The sequence below is a fragment of the Monodelphis domestica genome, chromosome 4 (assembly GCF_027887165.1).
Source record: "Monodelphis domestica isolate mMonDom1 chromosome 4, mMonDom1.pri, whole genome shotgun sequence".
In the NCBI taxonomy this organism is placed as follows: domain Eukaryota; kingdom Metazoa; phylum Chordata; class Mammalia; order Didelphimorphia; family Didelphidae; genus Monodelphis; species Monodelphis domestica.
This window is the reverse complement of record NC_077230.1, coordinates 3,521,950-3,546,759: the sequence shown is the minus strand read 5'-3', so window position 1 is coordinate 3,546,759 and position 24,810 is coordinate 3,521,950. Positions and strand designations below refer to the sequence as shown.

Sequence of the window (24,810 nt, the reverse complement as noted above, 5' to 3'; positions counted from 1 at the left end):
CGGCTCCCAACAGTTGCTCCTTCTCTCGGTCTCCTCGAAGCCGAGGTGCCGGCGCGGTCTCCACCCTCATTGGCGGAGGTCAGCCACGTGCCTTGATTTCGTTCCGGGCTTAAATTCTCACCCCCAACAGCCGCTATTCGCCGACTCGTTGTACGTAATATTGCCCCCACCCGCCCACCCCGGGTGCCTGGCCAGATCCTAGAGTCAGCTAGAAAGCCTGATGTTTTAGCTGGCCTTTTCCCTCTCTGGTGAGGACGAAGCCTGAACGCTTCTAGTAGCGGTTTTTAACTTGTTTTTAAAAAGCGGGGGGAAAGCAAATTAAAGAACAAAGATTTGTTTCTGCCTTTCGCCTCCTCCTGCCGTCCCCCAAGATGTGAAAAGACCGTTTGGGAGGTATATCCTCAGCTGCACTGGCCTACGCGGCATCCTCTATAACGGGAGGAGGAGCTATACTCTGACTGAAGTCCGCAGGCGGGGGCGGGGGTAAAGTGGGAACGCTTAGCCGCGGCACGCCGATCATGAAGCACGATTGCGCAGGCGCTCTTCAGCGCGAGGAATCCTGGGCAGATTTCCTTGCAGGACGTTCAGGAGTCTTTCGAAGATGACTTTAGAGAAGAGAGAGGGATGCGTTTGGCTCCTCGTACTTAGCTCTGTGTTTCTGTGTAATCTCCTTAAGCTTCTCCTCCCCTCCTTCTCTTCTGTCGTAAGTAGCTGCCCTTCCTTCCCTTTGACGCCAGACGGCCGCCCGCCCGCCCGGAGCCGTTGTGGGGCTCCCTCTCTTCTCTCCCCCACCCCCATTTAGGCCCGAATCCCCCAAAGATTGCAGCTGCAGTTACTTGGGCATCCGTGATTTACTCGGCCGGCCTGCTGTCCTCTCCCTCTGGGTCTCCTTAGGAACCAGCGGCCGCGGGAAACCGGGTTTCCTTTCGGTTCAGCGAGCATTTATTAGATCTTTATGATGTGCAAAAAAGAGCCCAAAGCCAACAGCGTGGTTTCAAGGTGCTTGCGCTCTGCTCACCGCCAGACACATCGAGGTAAACCGAGTGTCATTTGGGGAGACGACAGTAACTTCCGCCGGGGAAGGTACCCCGAGGAAGGAGGTGGCATCCGCTGTGGACTTTGAGGAGGGGTGGGGATGGCGGGGAGCGTCAGGAAATTTGAGGAAAGGGCAGAGTCGAAGGAATGCCAGGTTAGGAGAGAGCGTGAATGCGAATAATGTAGGAGAGAACAAGTAGGTACTAGGCACTGTGCTAACTTTACAGTGATTTCATTTGATCCTCACAGCATCCCTGGGAGGGAGGTACTATCATTACCCCCATTTTAAAGATGGGGAAACCGAGGTGAAGTAACTTGTCAGGGATCACAGCTAGTAAGTCTGAGGCCAGATTTGAACCCAGCAAAAGAATTTTAAAATACAAGTTGGAACCAAAGTATGAAGAACTTTTAATGTTACACTAAGGAGTTGGTATTTTATCCTAGAGGCGACACAAAATTACTGATGAATAAAAAAAACCAAACCCTTACATTTCATCCTAGAATCAATGCTGTGTATTGGTTCTATGGCGGAAGAGCAGTAAGGGCTAGGCAATGGGGGCTAAGTGACTTACCCAAGGACACACATCTAGGAAGTATCTGAGAATTTGAACCCAGGACCTCCTGTTTCTAGACCTGGCACCTCACTTCCCTCTATTGATGTTTTTGAGGAGAGAGATTTAGGTAGACCTGTTGGCTTTAGGAAGATTATTTTGGCAGCGTTGAAAGATTTCTTGAAAAGAGAAACTCAAATCAAGGAAAAGGGAGATGGGTTGGGACTCTTGTCATAAAGTTAAGAGTGCCTGAATTAGAGTGCTGGCTATGGGAAGTGGAGAAATGGAGCTGGATGTGAGAAATGTGACAGTGTATCAACAATCCTTGACAGCTCATTGGATTTTTGGGGGAGAGTGAACAGTTGAGGATAACTCACTCTTAGGGTAGTGGCACCCCTAAAAACTGGGAAGTTTGAAGGAGGTACATTTAAGGGGAATGAGTTCCATTTTGAACATGTTGAGAGTTTGGGGTGATTTCTGGACCATTAACATGGAGAAGTTGGCAGATGACTAGTTTACTAAACTTTTGGGGCCTCGTATCAGTAGGACATCCGTGGGACAATAAGCTCCTCCTGGCTATGAACTGGTTGTTTTGTTTTGTTTTTATCCAGAGCTTATTGAATTGAATCTCTAGAACTAAATGGATCATTAAATACATTGTGTAAATGCCTTTTTTAACAGCTATTTTGTAAATGCTTTTTGTTTTTATTCTCTATGTGCCCAACTTTCAAACCGTTACTCCTTCCTTAAACAAAGAAAACCACTGGCAGAACTAAGTGGTCCTCTTGAAAGCATGCACATCTTGAACTGGTAGTTTCTCACCTCTTGATAGAAAGGAGGAAGGTGAAATTCCTCTTTTGTTTTGTTTTATGACCAAAATGAGTCATTAAAATCCCTCAACGTTTGGTTTCTTTTTAGTGTTCTTTAAACTAGATTGTAGAAAATGCTTATATTGTTCTGGCCCCAGTTCCTCCTGCATCAGCTCACCCAACAGGTCTTGTATTTTTCTGAATTCCTCATGTTTGTTTCTTGGAGCATAATAATAGCATATGATATTCATGGACTTTATAGCTTGTACACCCGTTCCCTCGTCCATGGAAGCCCACTTGTTTACAGTTTTTGGCTTCCACAAAAAGTCCTCTCATGGGTATTTTAGTATATGTGGCATCTACCTTTATGTCTTGGACATCTTTTGGGTTTATACCCAGTGTAAGAACTGTGACGCAAACAGTGTGAACAATTCTTTTACAGAATTACTTGACCATTTTATAGTTCCACCGATGGTGTCTGCTCTCCAACATGGACTATTTCTATCTTTTGTGACTTTTGCTGATTTGCTGGGTGGTATGGTACCAAGACCCAGAATTGTTTTAATTGTAGTTTTCTTATTAAACAGTAATTTAAACAATCTTTCATATACAGCCAATCCTCAGCTTTTTCCAGGATAACAGTCTTAAAAAATAGCATGAAAGATGAATACATTAAACCGATGGGAAATGGGGGAGGGGGTGTAATCTTTTACTAGAAATGGCTGTGAAAATATTCTTTTCTGCATGCAATTCTGTATAAAAAGCATTAATTCTGATAATATTATCCTAATAATAACAATGAAATAACCCATAAAATGAAGTATACAAAGTAAAATTGATGCATTCAAAACACTTTTCTCACTAGCAGTTCCCTAGAATTCTGTGACCTTTTGGGTTAACATATACATTTAAAAGAAACATTGATTTCAGATAATACTTCCTTTTTATTATGCAGGTAGTACTTCAAATAGTATATAGCAAAAAAAATTCTTAAAACGAAAACTTGTTTTAACCCAACTCTTACCTCCACAGCATTGTAGACTATGTTTTCCTCCTTTTTGTGGCTATGAATTGTTGATTTGTTAACACCAAACTTAGGGCTGACAGTGGCTGTGGACATTCTTGGCCTAAACTTTATCTAACCTTTATTTTCTCACTAAGCCACGTCCCTGACTTTGCGTTCTTGGGCTTAGAGCCGAGGAGACTTATACTATGTTTTGGGGGGCATACTTGCCACACAAAACTTGAGTATTAAAGGCAAAACATGAAACTCTGCCATGACCGTATATATAGGGAGCTCTTGATAGTGGTAGGGTGGACCAGACCAGTGAAGTGTCTACAAAAGTTCCTGCAGACGGGGAAATGAACAGGAGCTTACCCATCAGATTCTAAGGATGCTTGAAGTTGTGGAAGTTGAATATGGAAATGCTAAGGACTGACTGTAGTCATTGGTAGTTTTGATTCTTTGGAAGACTTTATTGTATCCTTGGCCCGGTCTGTGCCCTTTCTCAAGATGGCTCCTTTCCCTTGAGGAGGAGGTTCTTCTGCTCATGACAGCTAGGATACCAGGTCTGACCATTTCATTGATGCTTAAGGAATTCAAGTGACTCCATCGGGCCACGCTGAGAAAATGTTTTTCTGTTTAGCTTCAAAAATCCTTTACAACATGACTCCAGCCTGCCTTTTTTGGAATAACACAGGTTAACTTTTTAAAATTTTTATGAAGTATACTCTGGTCCAACTGACCTACCCGCTTTTTCTCCTCTTGGACCGCATTTGCTGCCTTGTACCTGTTACAATCCCTTGCTTCCTTCAAAACTGACCTGGGAAATGTATATATCTTGTGTTTGGTTTTCTTATTTTGGCCTTTTTATACCTCAATCCTAGTATAAGAGGGAATGCACATACATAACAAATAAATAAATGCATGTTGAATTTTGATCAGTTATCCAATGGGGAACTAAGACAGTTATTGTTAAGGCCCATAAATATTAACTATGATCTTGGCAAATGTTGGACTTTTTCCTAAGCATGGAGAAAAGGTCTTTGTTTTGGTTTTTAGAATTAAATACTTTTGTTAGTTGAAACAGGTTTTAATTTTTCAAATTTATTAAAAGTAGCTTTACTTTACACTCAAGTGCATTGGAAAATTGGCTAGTGTATGCAGTTAGACCACGAGCCAGAAAAACTGCCTTTTTTTCTGAACTACATTTACTATATTTGACTGCGAATTAAGTACCTACTGTGTGTGAGGTACTACGCTAAGTTCTGGGGATAGTTGTGTCCCCAGTTGTCTGTATATGGGGATATTTGTGAGGAAGGGAAAAAACCCCAGTCCTTGCTCCCAAGGGGCTTCCAGACTAATGAGGGAGACACGGTGTAATAACGATTCCCATGGACACCTGTCTTAATAAATTGGACACGCAGAGAAGGCGACAGCATTAAGTGCCTCGGGAAGATTCCTTATCCGATATGGAGTTTTAGCTGAGGCTTGAAGGAAGCCAGGCCTGGAAGGAGACGGGTGAGAATGGAAAGAATTGTAGGCATAGTAGACAAACACCCACCGTCAGGACACGCGGCGTGTGGTCTGGCAATGGCGAGGAGGCCAGCGGCGTAGGAGAGGAAGGCATAAGAAGACTACGAGAGGGCCAGCTCTGGGGAAATGGGGAGCCCCTCGGTTTCAGGCTCGATGTGGCGAGGACCAGAGGGGAAAAGCTGGGGGATGTCGTGAAAGGAGCTAGGACGGCGTTGGCCTCAACTTGGGGAGTCAAGTAGGGTGCCACCCTTGTTAGTGCGTGACCAGGAGAATCGTGGTGCCCTGCACAGGGAGGAAAGGTTAGAAGGGGGGAGCCTGGAGGGACAGTTTCTGACACGTTGGAGAGATGTGAATTTGTGGGAGAGGTGAGTCAGGAGGGTAGCCTAGAGGTTAGAGCTGGATCCACCTGAGATCATCCCAGAAATGATACTGAATGATTGAATCTGCCAGCGCTGGTGGGAGCAGCAAGAGAAAGATAGAGAGGAGAGGAGGCGGCGGCCCAGGACCGACTCTGGAGTGCCGGGTTAGTGGCTGTGATCCAGACAGAGAGCCCGAGAGAGGAGTGCCCCAAGCTAGAGAGAACAAGGCGTGGGAGAGAAGAGGGCTAGCATCAGGGCCGTGCTGCGGAGCTCAAGAAGGAGAAGGATTCAAAAAGGCTTTAGATTGGGCTGAACCAAGTGATCACGGCTACCATTGGAGAGAGGCCAGAAGCCAGACTTCAGAGAGGGAAAAGAAATGGAGGCACTGATGGTTAATGGCTTTCTAAAGGAATTTAGGGGGCAGCTGGGTGGCTCAGAGGATGGAGAGCCAGGCCTAGAGATGGAGGTCCTGGGTTCCAATCTGGCCTCAGACCCTTCCCAGCTGGGTGACCCTGGGCAAGTCACTTGACCCCCATGGCCTAGCCCTGACCCCTCTTCTGCCTTGGAGCCAATACACAGGATTGACTCCAAGATGGAAGGTAAGAGTTAAAAAATAAAATAAAGGAATTTAGCTATGAAAGGGAAAAGAGGTATCCGAGACGGCTTTCTTCATGGGGAAGATGGAGGTATGGCTATCGGCAGAGGGCGACAGAAGGAGCACCTTTCCGTGTGAGAGGAGTGATGGAGGAATCAGTGCAGAGTCCCTGAGTGACGGGAGATGAGGAGGAAGAGAGGGGACCGTCTTGGCAAATGGCCATAATTTGAAGCCAGACTTTCAGAGCCAGGAGGTTTGAGGAGGGAAGGGAAGATGAACGGGCGGTAATGAGAAGTGCCTCCTCCTACAGGGACAGCCCCATTGGGATGCTGCAACAGAAGCTGGTGCGCCCGGGCGGCGGGACTTCCTCCTTTAGCAGCACGACAGAGATCTTCCGTTGCACAGAGGGCGAGACGCCCAGGTGGCCAAAGTGGGAGTAGCCAGTGAAGGGGGGTTGGTCATCTGGGAAGGAAGTGAGGGCTGGGGGGGTGGGAGGGCTAAGGTTTGCCAGGCCCGAAGAGAGAGGTGGCGATGGGGATTCGTGGCCGGGGCAGTGGAGCACTTGTGGGCGACTGACAGCAAGGGCCGAGGGCTGTGGGGGAGGAAAGGCGATGGGAAATGAGATGGAGGTGGCCGAAGGAGCAGGGCTGAAGTGACGAAGCAAAGGGAAGGGCTGAGACGAGAGGTTGGAGAGGATAGAAAGTAGTTCAGTATGGAGCAGGCATTGACAGTGGATGACCCTGGGAGGTCTGGGCTGCTTCGGAGGCGGATTGAGGGCTAGGTGGGCATGTTTGGAAGATGAGAGCCCTATTCGTGGGGTTATGAATCTGTTTTTAAAGAAAAATCGCTTGACTTTGATCCCCTACAGGGCACAAACCTTGGGAAAGAAAGAGGAAGGCCTAGTTTCCTTATCCATGAGAAGAGCCCTATTGGATAGAGAGGTGTGCTAGAAGTCAGGAGGACCCGAGTTCAGGTCACTCTAGGTCAAGAAAACCTTTTAGCCTCAGTTTCCTCATCTGTACAATGAGCTGCGAAAGGAAATGGCAAGCCACTCCAGAATTTTTGTCAAGAAAACTCCAAACGGGGTCAAGAAATACCTGACGTGACTGATGGACTAAAAAACCAAAATGTTCATGGCGCCATTTTTCGTGCTAGTAAAAAACTAGAAATAAAGTGGGTGCCCATCCGTTGGGGAGTGGCCAAGCAAATAGTGATACATAAATGCAGCCTAACATCATTGTGTTTTAAAATGGCAAATTTGGGGAATTTAGAAAAACAAACAGTTGGTTGAACCTTTGTAGGTTCACACCTACCTTTGTGGGTAGGTAGACCTTGGGGAAGAGTATACTTAATGACTATAATAATGTAAATGAAAATACTGAAAAGCAGCTTAACTTCTGATTGATTATGGTGACAAAACTAGAAACCAATGAAACAAGCTTCTCCTCTTGGTGATAAGGTATGTGGGTAGAGGAAGGACAATTGGATACAGTGCAGTATATGTTCTATAACCGTTAGGTGCTGCATGTAGGTTTTGGTGAATTTTTTTCTTTTGTTAAAAGAGAAGATTCAAGAGTAGAGGTGCATTATGGGAAATGCATGAAATAAAAAAAGAGGCAGCAATATTTATTTTTAAAAAGGCCCTAGAAACAAATATTTCACCAATTTTCTATACGTTGTGGTTGTCAACAGTTCTTTAGTTTTCCTCAAAGTTCGGTTGCCATGGCTCTTTTTTGATTTTTAGTATATATATTTTTGAATTCAAAACAAAAAATCACTTCTACCCAATTCTTTCTCTGACAATTATGATACAAGTTAAATAAGAAAAAATTGGTTAATAAGAGAATGCTAGTAATAATGATTTTTGATTGAATAGCACTAAATATTTGCTTTTTTTGGTCAGATATCCAAGCTGCTACAAAAGGATGTAGACCAAGAGTCCCAGATGAGAGCAGAAATACAAACCATGAAACAAGATCTCTCAGCTATTAGCATGATGGATGAATTTGCCAGATATGCCAGACTGGAACGAAAGATTAATAAAATGACTGATAAGCTTAAAACTCACGGTATATAGTGTCTTGTTGTTTGCAACTTGTTTATAGAAAATTTAGATTGATAACTTTTATGCAGTTTTTCATTTAGTATCAATTCCATGTGAAAATTTCTAGAATGATTGTAAATATATTTTCCTGGATAGTCATTTTTTATACTAGAAAATTTAAAAAGGAAAATAACTCAACTAAAAACAGTAGTCATGACACTAAGAGGAATATCCCAAGTTATTCTAGAGCTGAGGGAATTTTTTATTTCAGCAAAGAATCAGCTGGATAAAATGACTTCATCCAGATCGAAAGTCTCATGATACATTATTAGAGGCTTCTATACCTTCAGGAAAGATACCTGAAGATAAATTTTTGCCACCAAAATAGAGGCAACATTGTACAGATTTGCTTCGTTATCATGAGGTTAAATGAGGTTTTATGATAACTGTTCTTAAGTAAGTTTTCTGCTTCGAGCTTATAACAAACTGCCTTTCTACCTACGGATGAGAAAATAAATTTGGAGTAATATCTTCATACATTGAAGGATTTTATGAAGTCTCATTTGATGAAATTTATTGTTAAGGAGGGTGGGGTAAGTGATAATTCTGTGTTTTAAAATTCGTTGTTAAATTGAAAAAAAACTTAGGAGGCAGCTGGGTGGCTGAGTGGATTGAGAGCCAGGCCTAGAGATGGGAAGTCCTCATTTCAAGTCTGGCCTCAGACACTTCCCAGCTGTGGGACCCTGGACAAGTCACTTGACCCCCATTGCTTAGCCCTGACCACTCTTCTGCCTTAGAACCCGTACTGTGTATTTGTAAGGCAGAGCATAAGGGTTTAAAAAAAAAGAAAGAAGCCCATTTCCATCTAATTGTCGTCATTATTTTTTCCCTTCCAGTAAAAGCACGAACAGCCCAATTAGCCAAAATTAAATGGGTCATAAACATCGTTTTCTACATATTGCAGGTAAGCGTTCTTTGGGATTATTTAATTTGTAATCTTTGGAGATGTGCTGTTGTTAATGGGAAGGCCCCATCTGTGTGTGCGCGTGTGTGTGCACTCGTGTGTGTGCACTCGTGTGTGTGTGTGTGTGCGTGCGTGCGTGTGTGTGTGCGTGTGTGTGTGCGCGTGTGTGTGCGCGCGCACGTCCTGCCTCCCCGCCTTCCCTGGGGAAGAGCGACCACTTAGCTGTGTGTGGCCTTTGTGCTTTTCCTGCGGCTGGTGACGTGGGCGGCCTGTAGGGTGACGGGAGAGTCGGGACCTGCAGCCGTCCTGCTGCTGGCCTTTCCTAGCTGAATACTCGGGCAGTTACTTTGTGACTCGGCCAGCGTCGAGCGAGCTCCGACTGCTTTGGCGAGTTAGTTGAGGCTCTGCGGGCTGCCGATGAGTCGTCTGTAAAGGGAACTCGAGGGCCTTCGCCGGCCTTCGCCGTGCGGGTAACTAGAGGAGCTCCCGCCTTGGAGCAGAGCCGGCGTCCGTGTGTGAGCTCTTTGTGCGAGGTGAGGCTCGGACGGGGAGAGTCTCAGCGAGGGAGCAGGCCTCGGGGGCTAGCGGGGCGCGACGCGGCTGGCTGTGGCCCTTTCAAGTCTGCGATGCGCCTTCCGTGGGTCGTCTTCCGTCTCGTCTTGCTCCTGGGAGGGAGCGCCACTCGGCGGAGCCTTATCCAGGTTAGGCTCGGCCGCTTACAGTGTCTGAGGCAGCATCCACACGCGGGCCCAGGAGGACAGAGACGTGGGTCAGAGTAGACCCTGCAGAGACCAAATCTACAGAGAATGCCCGAAGGCATCCACCTTGTGCCCGGACCACAATACAGAAAAAGGAACAATCCCCTTCGATGATGGCCGCAGCAGCTGCAGGGCCTGGTGGTGCCTGCGGGGAAGTGCAGGAGGGCCACTGACCAGCTGGGGAATTGTTTCTAGAAGTGCCACGTCCGGGCAAGAGGGTCGGGGAGAGTGACAGCGGCGCCGTTCTTGGCCAGCGCCAGCCCCAGGGAGGAACGGGGGCCGAACGAGGGAAACCTGCGCCACTGGACTGAGACGGCGTTCAACGTGACCGTCCAGCAAACAGAACCCTCGCCTTCTGGCTTGGTCTCACTTCTAAGACCGGGCCAGGCAGTTGCGGCTCACACAGCCAGGACGTCGCCGAGGTCAGATTGCTGGTGATTTCTTCAGCGCACGACCCAGCGTTCTTTTCTTCGTTTGGAGCCTTGACTGCTCTGCGGACGGCATCCTTGATGTTTGGATGGCCCTCGCCCTCCTCCCAGCTTTCATGACGCATCGTTTTTGGTTCTTCGACTCGGCTCACTGCTCTTTCCGTATCATCATCTGGTTCCACCCATTTCCTTTCGAGGACTTTGCCTTGAGGCCCCCTTCTTTCTCTACACACATCGGCTCTTTGGGCTTCATTTGTTATAAGCAAATAACTTCCAAGTCCTTACCTAGAGAGCCCAATCGCTCTTCTAGTTCTAGTCCCACGTTACCAACTACGTGGGACATATTTAATGCAACATGCTACCTTCTCCCCCATTGCCTCCCCCCCCCCCCACCATCACCCCCACCCCATCTCTCCTGGAAACCACTCCTTTTGGTAGTATATTCCAGAGGTTATTGTGCAGTTTAAATCTTAGTCACTTAAAGGTATTTTTAATACCTTTATAATATAGGATAATATATGTCCTCTGGGACATCCTATATTAAGGGCACCACTAACGGTCCAGTTTCTTAGGTTCTCAGCCTTAGTGTCATTCTTGATAACACCTCATTCTTTATATTCATTCATATGCAATTCTTGTGGATTCTCCTTCCATGGTACATCTTGTTTTCGTTTCCTTCCTCTCCAGGCATATAGCTATGTTAAATTTATGGTTGGACTGAACAATATTTTAGTTGGTCACCAGGGATTTTATTGCTAAATAAAATAAAATAAATAAATGGAATTTATGGTATTTTATTTACAATAAACAGGGAAGATATTAAGGAAGAGAGGAAGAGAAGGAAAAGAGAGAGATAGCTGCTCCGGCCTCCTCCGAGCCAGGCAGGAGTTCAGAGGCCCTATCCAAGGGAAAAGAGTCTCAAGATGATGGGCTTCTCTAGAGGCTGGTGTCTCCAGAAAGGTCAAGAGAAAGGGAGTTAGCCTTTGCACTCACCAGAAAGTCAAGGAAAAGGGGTCACCAGGAAACAGGTCCAGTCAGCACTCTTCTTCTTCTTCTTCTTCTTCTTTTTTTTTAAACCTTTATCTTCCATCTTGGAATCAATACCGTGTATTGGCTCCAAGGCAGAAGAGTGGTAAGAGCTAGGCAGTGGGGGTTAAATGACTTGCCCAGGGTCACACAACTGGGAAGTGTCTGAGGCCAGATTTGAACCCAGGACCTCCTGTCTCTAGGCCTGGTCTCTCCATCCACTGAGTTACACAGCTGCCCCCTGCACTCTTCTGAATGAAGAAAATTCTCCATTCCAGTAGAACTGCCAGTAGAACTCCAGCAGAACTCTCTCACAGGAGGTTCCACTCCAAGTGAGAGTTCTAAGTCGAACTGCATTCAGGCAGTTGTTACTTTCTTCTTTGAAGACCTTTCTTGCATCACTTCCCTTAATCTTTACATCTACCAATCAGCCAATGCTCTGCTCTAGGACCACCCAGAAGGCAGTCAGTCAATTCTGATTCGTCACCCACTCTTTCACATGTGGGTCAAGGACCTCCCACTCAGTGTGTGCTATGGGTGTTCCTACCTTTTTTGGTTAAATCCCAAAATGGGTAGATCTCAATACTTAACTTTTAAGTACTGTGTTTACACTTATGGGGATTACAATCTAAAAATAGACAGATCTCTATACTCAACTTTAAGTACTGTGCTTACACTTTGGGGATTAAATCTAAAAACAGACAGGGGATTACAATTTAATCTTCACAATTAAGGAAGAGCTAAGTACCTTCATTGTCACAATGAGGGGAGAGCCTAATCCAATCTTCACAGCTACCATCCTAATTCAATACCTCCAGCACCTCTTTCCTGGACTACTGTACTAATTTCCTAATTAGTATCCCTGTCTCAGGCTTTTTCATCAGTTCTGGCCTCCATTAATCTGCTAACTAATCCTTCTAAATCATTGTTTTGTTGTTACTGCCCTGTTCAAGAATCTTTAATGGCTCATTATTATCTTTTAAAACTATAATGAACTCACTTAAAACTTTTCACACTCTGATTCCAGTCTACCTTTCTAGAAGTATTTTATATTTCTTTTCTTTATACATTGTACATTCTAGCTCTATTGACCTATTTATTCTTTTTTTAATTGAAAACTTTTATTTGATCAAAGACTTATTTCCATATTATTAATATTTGCACTAGGGTGATCGCTTGGAGTCTACATCCCCAATCATATCCCCATCAACCCATGTGATCAAGCTGTTGTTTTTCTTCTGCATTTCCGCTCCCACAGTTCTTTCTCTGGATGTGGATAGTGTTCTTTCTCATAAGTCCCTCAGGATTGTCCTGGGTTATTGCATTGCCACTAATGGAGACGTCCATTACGTTGGATTGTACCACAGTGTATCAGTCTCTGTGTACAACATTCTCCTGGTTCTGCTCCTTTCCCTGTCCATCAGTTCTAGTTCACATGGAGTCCCTCCAGTTCATCATTCCTTTGAGCACAATAGTATTCCATCACCAACAGATATCACAATTTGTTCAGCCATTCCCCAATGGAAGGGCATCCCCTCATTTTCCAATTTTTGGCCACCACAAAGAGCGCAGTTTTGAATATTCTTGTACAAGTCTTTTTCCTTATTATCTCTTTGGGGTACAAACCCAGCAGTTTGGATCAAAAGGCAGACAGTCTTTGAGACTTATCCTCAGGTGTCATTTCTTACTTGAAATCTTAGTTGACTGTCTTTTAAGGGCAGAACTAAGATGGCAGAGTAGAGAAAGAGCTCAGCTGACCCTCCCAAAATTTCCCTCCAAAGAACATTAAAATAACACCTAAAATTATATTATGGAGTGGCAAAGCCAGGAAAAGGTCAGAGTGAAACGCATTTCTAGCTCACGGCAATTTGGGAGTTGGGAAAGAGAAACTGGTGACATAGGGATGGAGGCTGGCCCACAGCCCATGGAGATGAAATACCAGTGGTGGAACTATGTGACGGTACTGGAAGTAACAGCAGCCTGGGGATTTTCTAAGCCAGAGATGGTAAGAGGACTTAGCAGCTGGTCAGAAAGAGACTACAGGGGACCCTTGTGCTAACATTGGACATAGGACCAAGATGCTATTGGGCAACTCTATTCAAAGACAGGGAGTTACACTTTTAGTCAAGAGGGAGTGGAAGCCCTAAAGAGCAGTATCATTTCTGGGTCTAAGTGAGAAGGAGCCCTGAGGAGCAGTTTTTTTTTTTTAAATCCTCACCTTCCATCTCAGAATGAATAGTAGGTATTGGTTCTAAGGTAGAAGAGTGGGTAGGGCTAGGCAATGGGGGTCAAGTGACTTGCCCAGGGCCACATAGCTGGGAAGTGCTTAAGGCCAGATTTGAACCTAGGACCTCCTGTCTCTAGGCCTGACTCTCAATCCACTGAGCCACCCAGCTGCCCCCTGAGGAGCAGTTTTGATTGCATTCCCAAGAGATCAGGGACCATTCCTACATATGGACCAGAGTGGAGACCAAGAGAGCAGTAATCACGTTTCTCCCTAGATCATACCATTTTAGAAGAGGCGAAAATTTTAAAACCCTAGAACTAGCTCTGAAAATAGCAGAACAAAAAGTCTGAAGCTTCAGACACTGCCTCTCTTCTCCCCCCAATGAGAACACAGCCCAATATAAACATAAAGACATAAATCGAGAAATAAGGTGGAAAAATGAGCAAAAGATGAAAATTTTTAAAAAGGATTTGTTGATAAAAAGTTACAGTGGTGACAGGGAAAATCAAGACATTGACTCAGAAGACAGTGAAGTCAAAATAGCTGCAAGCAAAGCCTCAAAGAAAAAATATTAATTGGACACAAGCCCAATAAGAATTCCTGAAAGTGCTAAAAATGTGATTTTACAAATCAAATAAGAATTTGATTCTTATTTGAAGAGGAAATTCTTATTGAAGAGGAAAAATTATGTAAAGAAATGACAGCAAAGGAAGAAAATTATGAAAAGAATTAAAAGCTTGATTAAAGTGGCACCAAAAATACTGAAGAAAATAACTTCTTAAAAAGCAGAATTGATCAAATGGAAAAAGTAATACAAAAGCTTATTGAAGAAAATAATTTCTTTAAAATAAGATTTGGACAAGTGGAAGCTAATGATTATGAGACATGAAAAAGCAATAAAACAAAGTTGAATGAAAGAGTAGAATAAAATGTGAAATATCTCATCAGAAAAACAATTGACCTAGAAAATAGATTGAGGAGAGATAATTTAAGAATTATTGGATTGCTAGAAAGCCATAATTAAAGGAGTCTAGACATCATGTTTCAACAAATTGTCAAGGGGAAACTGCACATAACTTTAAATTAAAGGCTAAAATAGAAAAAAAAAATCCACTGATCACCACCTGAAAGAGATCCCAAAATAAAAAATCCCAGGAATAGTGTAGTCAAATTTCAGGGCTTCCAAGTCAAAGAAAATGTTCAAGCAGTCAGAAAGAAACCATTCAAATATGATGGAGTCACCTTTAGGATCACACAAAATTAACAGTGACTACATTAAAGGAGCAGAGGACTTGGAATATGATATTCTGTAAGGCAAAAGAGCTGGGATTACAACCAAAAATAAGCATTCATGGTAAAAAGTCCAGAGCTGAATAGAAAATTTGACTTAAAGAGTCTCAATAAGGTTAAACTGTTTACTCTATGGGAAGATGTTGCATGTTTCTTCTAAGAACTTTTTAATTATTAGGGCAGCTAGAAGAATTCTATCTAGAAAAAGGGTGCAGGACTGAATTATGTTGGAATGATATTAAAAAATGGAGAGACAAAAAAGGAATACCCTAGAAGAGGGAAGAGAAAGGAAGAATAAGGAAAATTACTTCTGTAAAAGAGGTGCGCAAGGAAGAGTTTTTATATTGGAGGAGAAAATGGTGGGGCTTTCAATGCTTAAACCGTATTCACGTCTAAATTGGTTCAAATAGGGAAAATATATATATATATATACATTCTCAATTGATATTCGATACCTATTTTACCTAACAAAGAAATAGGAGAGGAAGGGGATAAAATAAAGGAGGAAGTGATAATAAAAAAGAGGAAAGATAAAGAAGGCAGCGGTCAGAAGCAAAACAGATTTTAAGGAGGCTCAGGATAAAAAGAGAGAAGAATAAACAGAAGAAAATAGTATGAGGTGAGATGTAGTTAGTAATCATAATTGTGGATGTCAGTGTAGTGAACTTGTATACAAAACAAGCAGATAAAATGGTTTAGAAACAAGAATCCAATTTTACAAGATTTACAAGAAATTTGAAACAGAAGGACATGCACAGAGTTAAAATAAGGAGCTGGAGCAGAATCTATTATGCTTTAGCTTAATTTTTAAAAAGTTGGGCTAGTGATCATAATTTCAGTAAAAGCAAAAGTAAAAACAGACCTCATCTTGCTAAAAGGAACTGTAAACAATAAAGTAATAGCAATACAAAGATATATGTACCTAATTGCATAGTATCCAGATTCTTAAAAGAACAGTTTTAAATGTATCAGGAGGAAATAGTAAAACTATGCTAGCAGGAGACTTCAACTTTTTCCTCTCAAAGTTACATAAAATCTAATCATAAATCAGAAAGAAATCAAGGAGATGAATAGAATCTTAGAGAAGTTAGATATGATTGACCTCAGAAGAAAACTGAGTGGGAACTGAAAGGAGTATATCCTTTTCCTAGCTGGACATGGCACCTTCACAAAAATTGACCATGTATTAGGATACAAAAACCTCACAAGTGCAGAAAAGCAGGAATGTTAAATGCATCCTTTTCAGGCCATAAGGCAATAATAAAAAAAAAAAGTCCATGGAAGCATAGATTAAATTAATTGGAAAACAAATAATCTAATCCTAAAGAATGAATGTATCAAAGAACAATTCTTAGAAATAATCCGTAAATTCATAAAGAAAATGACAATAATGAAACAATTCCAGAATTTCGGAAAAATTTATATCGTTGTATGCTCATTAAAAAGAAAAAGAGCAGTTTGATGAGTTGGGTATGCAACTAAAAAAGCACTGGAAATTAAAAATTCAACTATGGAAATTCTGAAAAAACGAAATAAGAGTTTAATAAAATTGAAAGTTAGAAAACCATTGAAGTAATAAAACCAGGAGTTGTGTTTTTTTGTTTGTTTTTTGTAAAAAAAGAAAAAAGACGATAATATATTTAACCATGGGTTACTAGTTTCAAAAATACAAAGAGTGAATGCACTACCAATGAAGATGAAATTAGTAGGAGTTATTTTGCTCAATTGTATGTCAAAACTGTTAGTCTAAGTGAACTACAAAAATATAAACTATTCAGATTGACAGAAGAGGAAATAGAATTCTTAAGTAACCCTATCTTAGAAAAAGAAATTGATCATCAATTGATTGCCTAAGAAAAAATCCCTAGGATCAGATCAATTTACATGTGAAATTAAATTCAGTACTGTATAATTCATTTGAAAAAAATAGGTAAGGAAAGAGGTCTACCAAATTCCTTTTATGACATAAATTTGGTGCTGATATCTAAACCAGGAGGAACAAAAACAGAAAGAAAACTATAAATTTCTATATCTATAAAAATGTTAAGTAAAATACTAACAAGGAGATTACATCAATATGGTACAATATATTCAGATTATATACTGTCACCAGGTGGGATTTATATCAGGAAGGTAGGGCAGGTTCAACCTCATTAGGAAAAGTATCCGTATAATTGTCTATATTAATAACAAAACTAATAGAAATCATGATTATCTCATTAGGTGCAGAAAAAGTTTTTGACAAAATACAATATTCATTCCTATTAAAAATGCTAGAAACTGGGGGCACCTGGGTGGCTTAGTGGATTGTGAGCCAGGCCTAGAGACGGGAGGTGCTAGGTTCAAATCTGGCCTCAGACACTTCCCAGCTGGGTGACCCTGGGCAAGTCATTTAACCCCCCCATTGCCCAGCCCTTACCACTCTTCTGCCTTGGAACCCATATATAGGATTGATTCTAAGATGGAAGATGAGGGTTAAAAACAATGTTATAAACCATAGGAATCTATGTAATTATTCTTGAAATGACAAGGAGTATCTATCTAAAACCAAAAGAAAGGATTAGCTATCATTGGCATAGACTTGAAGCCTTACCCGTAAGATTAGGAGTAAGCAAGGCTGTCTATTCTCAACACTATTATTGCATGTTGTAGTAGAATTGCTGGCTATAGAAATGATACAAGCAGAAGAAATGGAAGTAACGGAAGTAGACAACGAGAAAACAAAATGATGATGTGTGTAGAAATAATCAACTGAAAAGCTGGTTGAATGATCGAATGAACAATTTAGCCAAGTTGCAGGATACAAACTAAACCTACAGAAACCAACATCTTTTGAACGAAATAAAGTTGTAAAACTTGTCCTGGGCATTCTTCATGGTTCCTGTTCTTCCCATCAGATTGTTTCTTTCCTTGTTTTTGCAGTGCCAAGTCGAATAGGCTCGAGTGCTCTCCTGTAAACAGCCATTTAATAAAAACTTGTCGAATAAGTAAGAATTCTGCTCCCGGAGTTGCTCTCTTTTGTTTTCTCTTCCTTACGCTCTTGGTAAGAGCTTTGAAAACATTCCAGTTTTAGTTCAGCTAAACCGTAGTCAGGCAAGTAAAGGGGAAACCCGTGTACCCCTACTGGCTGAATATAGCAGCAGCGGTGGCCCTTCTGTCTTAAAGCCTGATACCATTTTACTTCCATCTGTGTAGGGTTATGTGGAATTGGAGTCATGAGACTTGGTTAGGACTCCCGGCTTTGCTGCTTACCCTGTATACACCATTAGGCAAATAACTTCTCAGGGCCCCCATTTTATCACCTTTAAAATGAAGAGTTGGACTTTATGAACGACGGCACCAGAGCTCTCTTTGGCATCCCTACTTCAGGTTCCTGCTCCAGTCTCCCACGTGGCTATCCAAGGGATCTTCCCAAAGATCTGACCATGTCCCTTTCCCCTCCCCCATTGGGCACCCTTCAGTGGCTCCTGCTGCCTTCCCCATCTCTGGCCCTTTCCTACCCCCCCCCCCCCAATAGATTCTACAAGGCAGGGACATTGAACTCTTCGGTGAGCCTCCAGTGAGACCCTCTGCTTCCCCACTCTGCGCATTTCCCCTCATGGGCTGTCCCCCATGCTCTCCTCCTTCCTGTCTGCTTCCTGCTTTCCCTGGCTTCCTTCCCAAGTCTCACTTGAATCCCATTCTTTATAAGAATCCTTTTCTGGTCTTTTTCAATGGTATCATCTTTACTCTGAGATTACCTCCAGCTTATTCTTGTATCTTCTTTGTACTTAGTTGTCTGCATATTTTCTCTTCCCTTCTCCTTGGATTGTGAACTCTTTGAGGGAAGGAACTGCTTTTGTTTTCCTTGTATCCCCCACACACAGCATAGTGAATGGCATATAATAGAAACTTGATCATTACTTAATTAGGGGTTCTTGATCATTTTTGTGTGCCATGGACCTTTGACCCCCAATGGCACTACTTAGAATGATTTTTTTAATTCACAAAATGAAATCTATCAGATTACAGATAAAAGTAATAATATTGTTCTGGTTATCAACATTTTAAGAAAGTCATTCATGACCTCCAGGTTAAGATCCCTTCGACTAGGTGCTCTCTAAGCTTTCTTTTAAGCGGTGACGGTCTGTGATGCGAAGGGGAGACGAGAAAACAAAAAAGGAAACAGGATGGGAAAATGTAAACGTTCTGAAAGAGGGGCGTGTGCTGTCGATTTCCTTTCCTGAGTGGCCCATCATTTTGTTGTTTTAATTGAATTTTCTTTTTTTTCAACTGCATGTAGAAACAATTTTTGACAGTTGTTTCTGACATTTTGTGATTCGGATCCTCCCTGCCTTCCCCGGGGTTAGCAGTCTGGTATAGGGCCTATCCGTGTTTTCAGGCAATACAGGTTTCCACACTTCTCACATCATGACTGAAGACAACACGTGTCCCGTAGATAATAAAAACATCTCATGAAGGAAATGAGGGAAGACTGTCGTGCTTCGCTCTGCCTTCAGATTCCCACAGTCCTTCTTTAGCTGTGCCCGAGAGCTTTTTTATCATGAGTCTCCTGGGGTTATCTTGGATTCTTGGTTTGCTGATAATAGTCCAGCCCTTCACGGTTGCTCGTCATACAGTGTTTCTGTTCGCATTCGCTGTTCTCGTTCTGCTCACTTCACTTTCCATCGCTTCTCGTAAGTCTTTTCAGGTTTTTCTGAACTCATCCCGCTCATCGTTTCTTATGATGCCAAAGCATCGCGCTAGTACAATGACGTACTCTCGTTCAGCCATTCCCCCATTGATGGATACCTCCGTTTCCAACTCTTTGCCACTACAAAAAAGCCTGCCCAGAATATTGTTGCCCAAGTAGGTCCTTTCATCTTCTCTCTGGGCTCTTTGGGATACAGACTCAGGAGTGCTATTGCTTGGTCAGAGGGTCTGCATAGTTTTAGATGGTTAATATGGCTCCCTGTTACTCTGCAGAATAGCTGTATCAGTTCACAGTTCTGTCAACGGTCCAGTTGTGTCCCAGGTTTCCTATTGTGTAACTGGAAATCCTGTGCCTTTGAACTACATTTCCCAGGAGCCCACTGACTTCCTGTCATTACAGGCTGATGTAGACAGGGGATAAATAGGGCCGCCTTCCCTGGCTAGCTCTCTTTGCTTCCTGGGTCGGGACGTTGGTGGAGCGGGCTGTTTGAGCAGGTAAATTAGCCATGGGCACACGGTTTTATTTGGTTACTTCTAGTGATGATCAATTAATCATATAAAATGCAATATTGGGAGTTATTGTATATTAATTTTAATTTTTACACTATATCCCATCTAGTATTTATCATTTTCTTTTTTGGTCATATTAGTGGCTCTGATAGGTGTGATGCGGTATTTCAGAACTGTTTTAATCTGCATTTCTCTGATTAATAGTCATTGGGAGCATTTCCTCATATGACTATAGGTAGTTTTAATTTCTTCATCTATCTTTTGAGGTACATTTTGTATTAATATACATTTGGCTCAGTTCTCTATTTGAGCCATGAAGCCATCATTTTCTGTCAGCCAAGTACTAAGGAGCTCCTTTTTGGGACTGCTTTTTTTCTCAGTAAACAGGAATTTATGGGTACATCCTGAGCCTTAACCAATCAAGTTTTGAGGGAAAACTAGTCTAACCAGCATAGAGGAAGAGACTGAGATATTATTTTTCCTTTTCTTCCAACCCTGAAATAACTAAAAGGAGGTAGTAGATAATTCTTCCTACAATTTACCATTAAGACTTCTATTTCCTTGTTTAGTGAATAAATTTCTTTTTGTGACGACTTCTTCCTTTTCATTCTGAAGCAATTCATACAAGCAGGTTTAGTGTCTGGTACCTCTTTAGTTCTACTGCCTGCATTGATTCCATAATAAAGAAATTTTTAAAAAATTATTAATATTGTCTACAGTAAGAATTATTGATTTTCCTCACATTTGGTTTCCATTTTACAAGGAATGTAAAACGCAACTAAAACAGCATAATATAGTGGATACCTCTGTGACAGGGTAGACCATTGGACCAAATAGGATAAGATGAAATTTAGAGGGTTTATAAAGTTTATGCCAACCAAGTTACTGTTCTCAGAGCGTTGGGCTATTAAAGTTTTCTAGAGGGAAATGTAAGATACTTGATCTTGGCAGTTCAGCACATTCAAGGAAGTCAAATTAGACTCTTGATTGTTACTCTCAGTATATAATTATGTGAGGAGAGTTTGGGGGAGAGAGTTTGACTGTTTCCTTTACCTTTTCAAAGAGTATATTGTCTAAATTTGAGAGGAAAAAATGTCATCTGCTAAAAAATGTATAGAGACCAAGTCCAAAAAGTGAACAAGAGGCTTTAGTTGTTTGGGGCTCCATACCAATTATAGGTAGGAATCCTGGCATGTGATACAGCCAAGTAGGTTTCATAGAGGGGTACATGACTTATGTGTATGGTTAGCTTTTCTGTCTGTTTGTAATCATACTTTATGATACCAATTATACTATTTTATATATAGTATATTTATGTATAGGGTATAATAATGCTAATTATACTAATAAAACCTGTTCGTCAATCCTAAATTAATGATGTATTTCACTTATCAGAATGTTTCTTCTAGGCTTTATTGATGATTTCACTTATTTGGAAGTATTATTCTGATCCTGTGACTGTGCTACCAAGTAAATGGATAACTCCATTAGAACGCTTAGTGGCATTTCCTACTGGAGTAGCAGGTAAGACCTTTGGTAAATAGTCTGATATTGGATAAGGAACAGAGGAGTTCATCAGTGGAATGGATCAGGCACACAGGAGACAGAAATAATGAACTAGAGTAACCTGGTGTTTCACAAACCCAGAGGGCTAAAACTTGCTGTTTAACGAAAACTAGAAAACAGTTCAGGAGAAACTAGGTATAGATCAACATTTCACACTGTGTTTGAAGAAAATATCAAAATAGCCGCGTGATTTGACTGGCTAATAAAAGCAAATTAGGGGAACAAGGAAAAAATTTCTTGTTATGTCAATATATAAGGGAAGATTTGATGGCCAAATAAAAGATAGAGAGGATTATAGGAAGTAAAATGGATCGTTTTGATTACTTTAAATAAAAAAGGTTTGCATAAACAAAAAACAATGTAGCCAAAATTATAAGGAAACTGGGAAAATATTTTACAGGAAATTTCTCCAACTATAGGTCTCATTTCTCATGTATACATAGGGAATTGAGACAAATTTATAAAAATAAAAGCCATTCCCCAATTAATAAATGGTCAAAGGATGTGAACGGACAGTTTTCAGAAGAAATCAAAGTTAATATATTAAAAAAATCAAAACCACTGATAATTAGAGAAGTACAAATTAAAGTAACTGATTAAAACAATATCACATTACACCCATCAGGTTGGCTAATGGACATTCAAGGAAAATGATAAATACTGGTAGAGATGTGGGAAAATAGGCCCATTGAAATACTTTTGGTGGGACTTTGAACTAGTTTAATCATTCTGGAAAGTAATTTGGAACTGTGTCCAAATCTGATCAGCACAATGATCCCTGGCAATTCCAAATGAACTCAGTGCAGATTGAAGCATATTTTCTTTTATTTTTCTTGCTTTTTTTCTTTCTCAGTTTGGCTAATTAGAATTGTGGAATGGCTAACTCAGATTAGCTAATGCAACACAAAGATGCAGAAACAAGTTTTGAAGGGTTTTTTTGTTTGTTTTTTACAATATTTAGGAATGCAGACATTTAATTGTATAAAAATAAATAATTCAAGGATACTGAACTATATTCTTTCCCTGGAAAATTTGTTCTGTTCCAAGGGACTTATAAATATAGTAGTGATATGTACAAAATTATCATCATATTATATATAGGTTTGTTTTTTTTTTTATCATTTTTCAGGTGGTGTTGGAATTACTTGTTGGCTTGTCGTCTGCAACAAAGTTGTGGCTATCATGCTCCACCCTTTTAGCTGAAAAGAAAAATGACTAAACTCCAGGACTTTAAATCACTTTTCCAGTATTAGAATTTAAAATGTTTTAAATGATTTCCTTTAAAACATAGCCTTTGCTGGAATTTAGGTGTACCATGGCTAAGAAAAAATTGTTTATAACTGTTGTAATTGAACCAAAAAAGTTTTTTTTCTGAATATTCATACACATCAGTAAGTACAGTGGTAGTTTGTTTTGCTTAGTGAGAAATGTACAGGGTCATGGTGGCATTTATGAGATATTTATGTGATTTAGAAGAGATTTTTTATTTGCTACTACTGTCAGAAAAGTAGATGCTTTAAATTGCCACAAAAGCACTATAAAGCATTATTTTAAATTTTCATTTGGTAATAAAGCAGATAAATCTTCATAATACCAGTACTAAACCATGAAATTTATTTTTTTAATCTGGTCCTACAAAATGTATTCATTAATGTCCAAAGCAATTCTTATTATTAACAAAACTCCACTTTCTGTTGAGAGAGTTGTTAGTGTTAAATCTTTGCTTATCTGTCTTTTCTCCAAGATGTAAACACTATAGATTAGCTGTAACTCTAGCCCACTGTTAAAAACTATTAGGTTTTTTTCATTTTTATAAATGTTTGCCATTTGTTGTTTTGTGCCTGAATTGCTTTTGTGTGTGAAACCTTTTTGAAACTTATGTTAATAATTACATTTAGTCTGAATTTAATATTTATGCTCATGAAATAGCCTTGTTCTATTAAAAAGTTACTTGAGATCTGATTAAATTGTTATTCGTTTCCAGTTGGACTTTTTCTACAAAAAGGACATTGTGTAAAGCCTGTATTATTGGCTTAGTGAAAAGCTTTCTTCAAAGGTTTATAGTCGTTTACACTTAACCAACGTTTGTCTATTTTGTTAAGTCGCTGTAGGTATCTGTCTTGTCTTTATGTGGGATCATATCATTTACGGAGAACTTTTTTTACTGTAACCCTATGATATGGTACAAATATTATTTTCCTCTTTTTACAAATGAGAAAAATAAGACAGATTAAAACTTGTTGATAAATGTTGGAGTTGGGACCTGAACCCAGTTGTTCTGAGCACCAAGCCTAGCTTATTTTACAGAACTAAAGTACTCTTAGTTTTGAATTGTGAGTCAATACAGTTTTATTGTTACCACATTCCAGGGACTGTGTTAGGGGCTAAGGATACAAAGGAAACCAAAAAACACTCCCTGTGTTTAAGGACCTCATATTCTAATGGAGGATACTACATGAAACTAATTAGGTATATATAAGGTATATACAGGAAGGTAATTTGAGAGAGGAAGATACGAACATCTGAGGTGACCAGGACCACCAAGAGTAGGAGGTGAAGGTATCATATTCAGGCAGTGCAAAGACTTGGAGGTGGGAGATAATGTCCTGCTCAGTGAACTATAGGTCACAGTATACAAAGATGGATTGTCGAGTATGTGATGGGGAAGGAAGTATAAGAAGGCCAGAAATGCCTGGTTATTGGGAGCTTTGAATGCCAAATGGAGTTTAGATTTGATCTTGGAAGAATAGAAAGCCACTGGAACGCATTGATTGGGTAAGGAAAGGATGAGGGACGGAGGGTTGGGGAGGTTCCATGACATGTTCAGACTGTGCTTTAGAAAGATCACTTTTGCAGCCAAATGGAGCTTAGACTGTAGCCGAGGCAATTAGAAGATGATTGTGATAGTCTAGTTGAGAGCTGGTGAAGTCCTGAAATATGGCGGTAGCTGTATGAATGGAGACAAGGGGCCATACAGGAGAGAGATGAACGTAGGAGCAAAATTTGGCAACAAGTTGGATCTATGAGGTTAGGAAGGGGGAAGAGTCAAGGGTAGCACTGAGGTTGCAAGCCTGACTAGACTAGAAGTCTAAGGGAGGTGGGAGGACTTTGGAGGAAAGACAGCGAGTAGGTTCCTTTTTTTGTTTGTACGTCATGGGGATATCCTGCTTGAGATATACACAGAGGCAGTTGATGCCCTGTTTTCTCCTCAGGAACTTGGCAGGTGTTACTTTAGCATCAGTTGATGAAATTAGATGTCAAAGAGATATCTACTATTAACAATAAATGTTTTTATCCAGGCAAAGACCTGATTAGATGTGGTTTACTACCAGCCCCCAACCTAAGTAAGTGTGAATATATAAATTGGGGGAAAAGACATTTGTGTGTTTCTCTCAAATTCTAAGGTTGAATATAAAGGCT

General features: G+C 41.1%; 1 protein-coding gene across 2 annotated transcripts; it reads left to right on the top strand.

The window, feature by feature from the left end:
* The first annotated feature begins 71 nt into the window (after positions 1–71).
* GET1 (guided entry of tail-anchored proteins factor 1) lies at positions 72–23,352 on the top strand. 2 transcript variants are annotated; one of them, XR_008918271.1, is made up of 6 exons: positions 413–703; positions 7,789–7,954; positions 8,826–8,893; positions 19,304–19,470; positions 21,234–21,348; positions 22,520–22,602. XR_008918271.1 is itself a non-coding variant. In XM_001371000.4 (5 exons), the coding sequence occupies exons 1-5, from the start codon at positions 602–604 to the stop codon at positions 22,591–22,593; spliced, it is 525 nt and encodes a 174-aa protein (XP_001371037.1). In that variant the 5' UTR covers positions 72–601; the 3' UTR covers positions 22,594–23,352. The 2 variants fall into 2 exon arrangements, 1 of the variants encoding a protein (XP_001371037.1); XM_001371000.4 differs by lacking the exon at positions 19,304–19,470 and having other exon boundaries at positions 72–703; positions 22,520–23,352.
* The last annotated feature ends 1,458 nt before the right edge of the window (positions 23,353–24,810 follow it).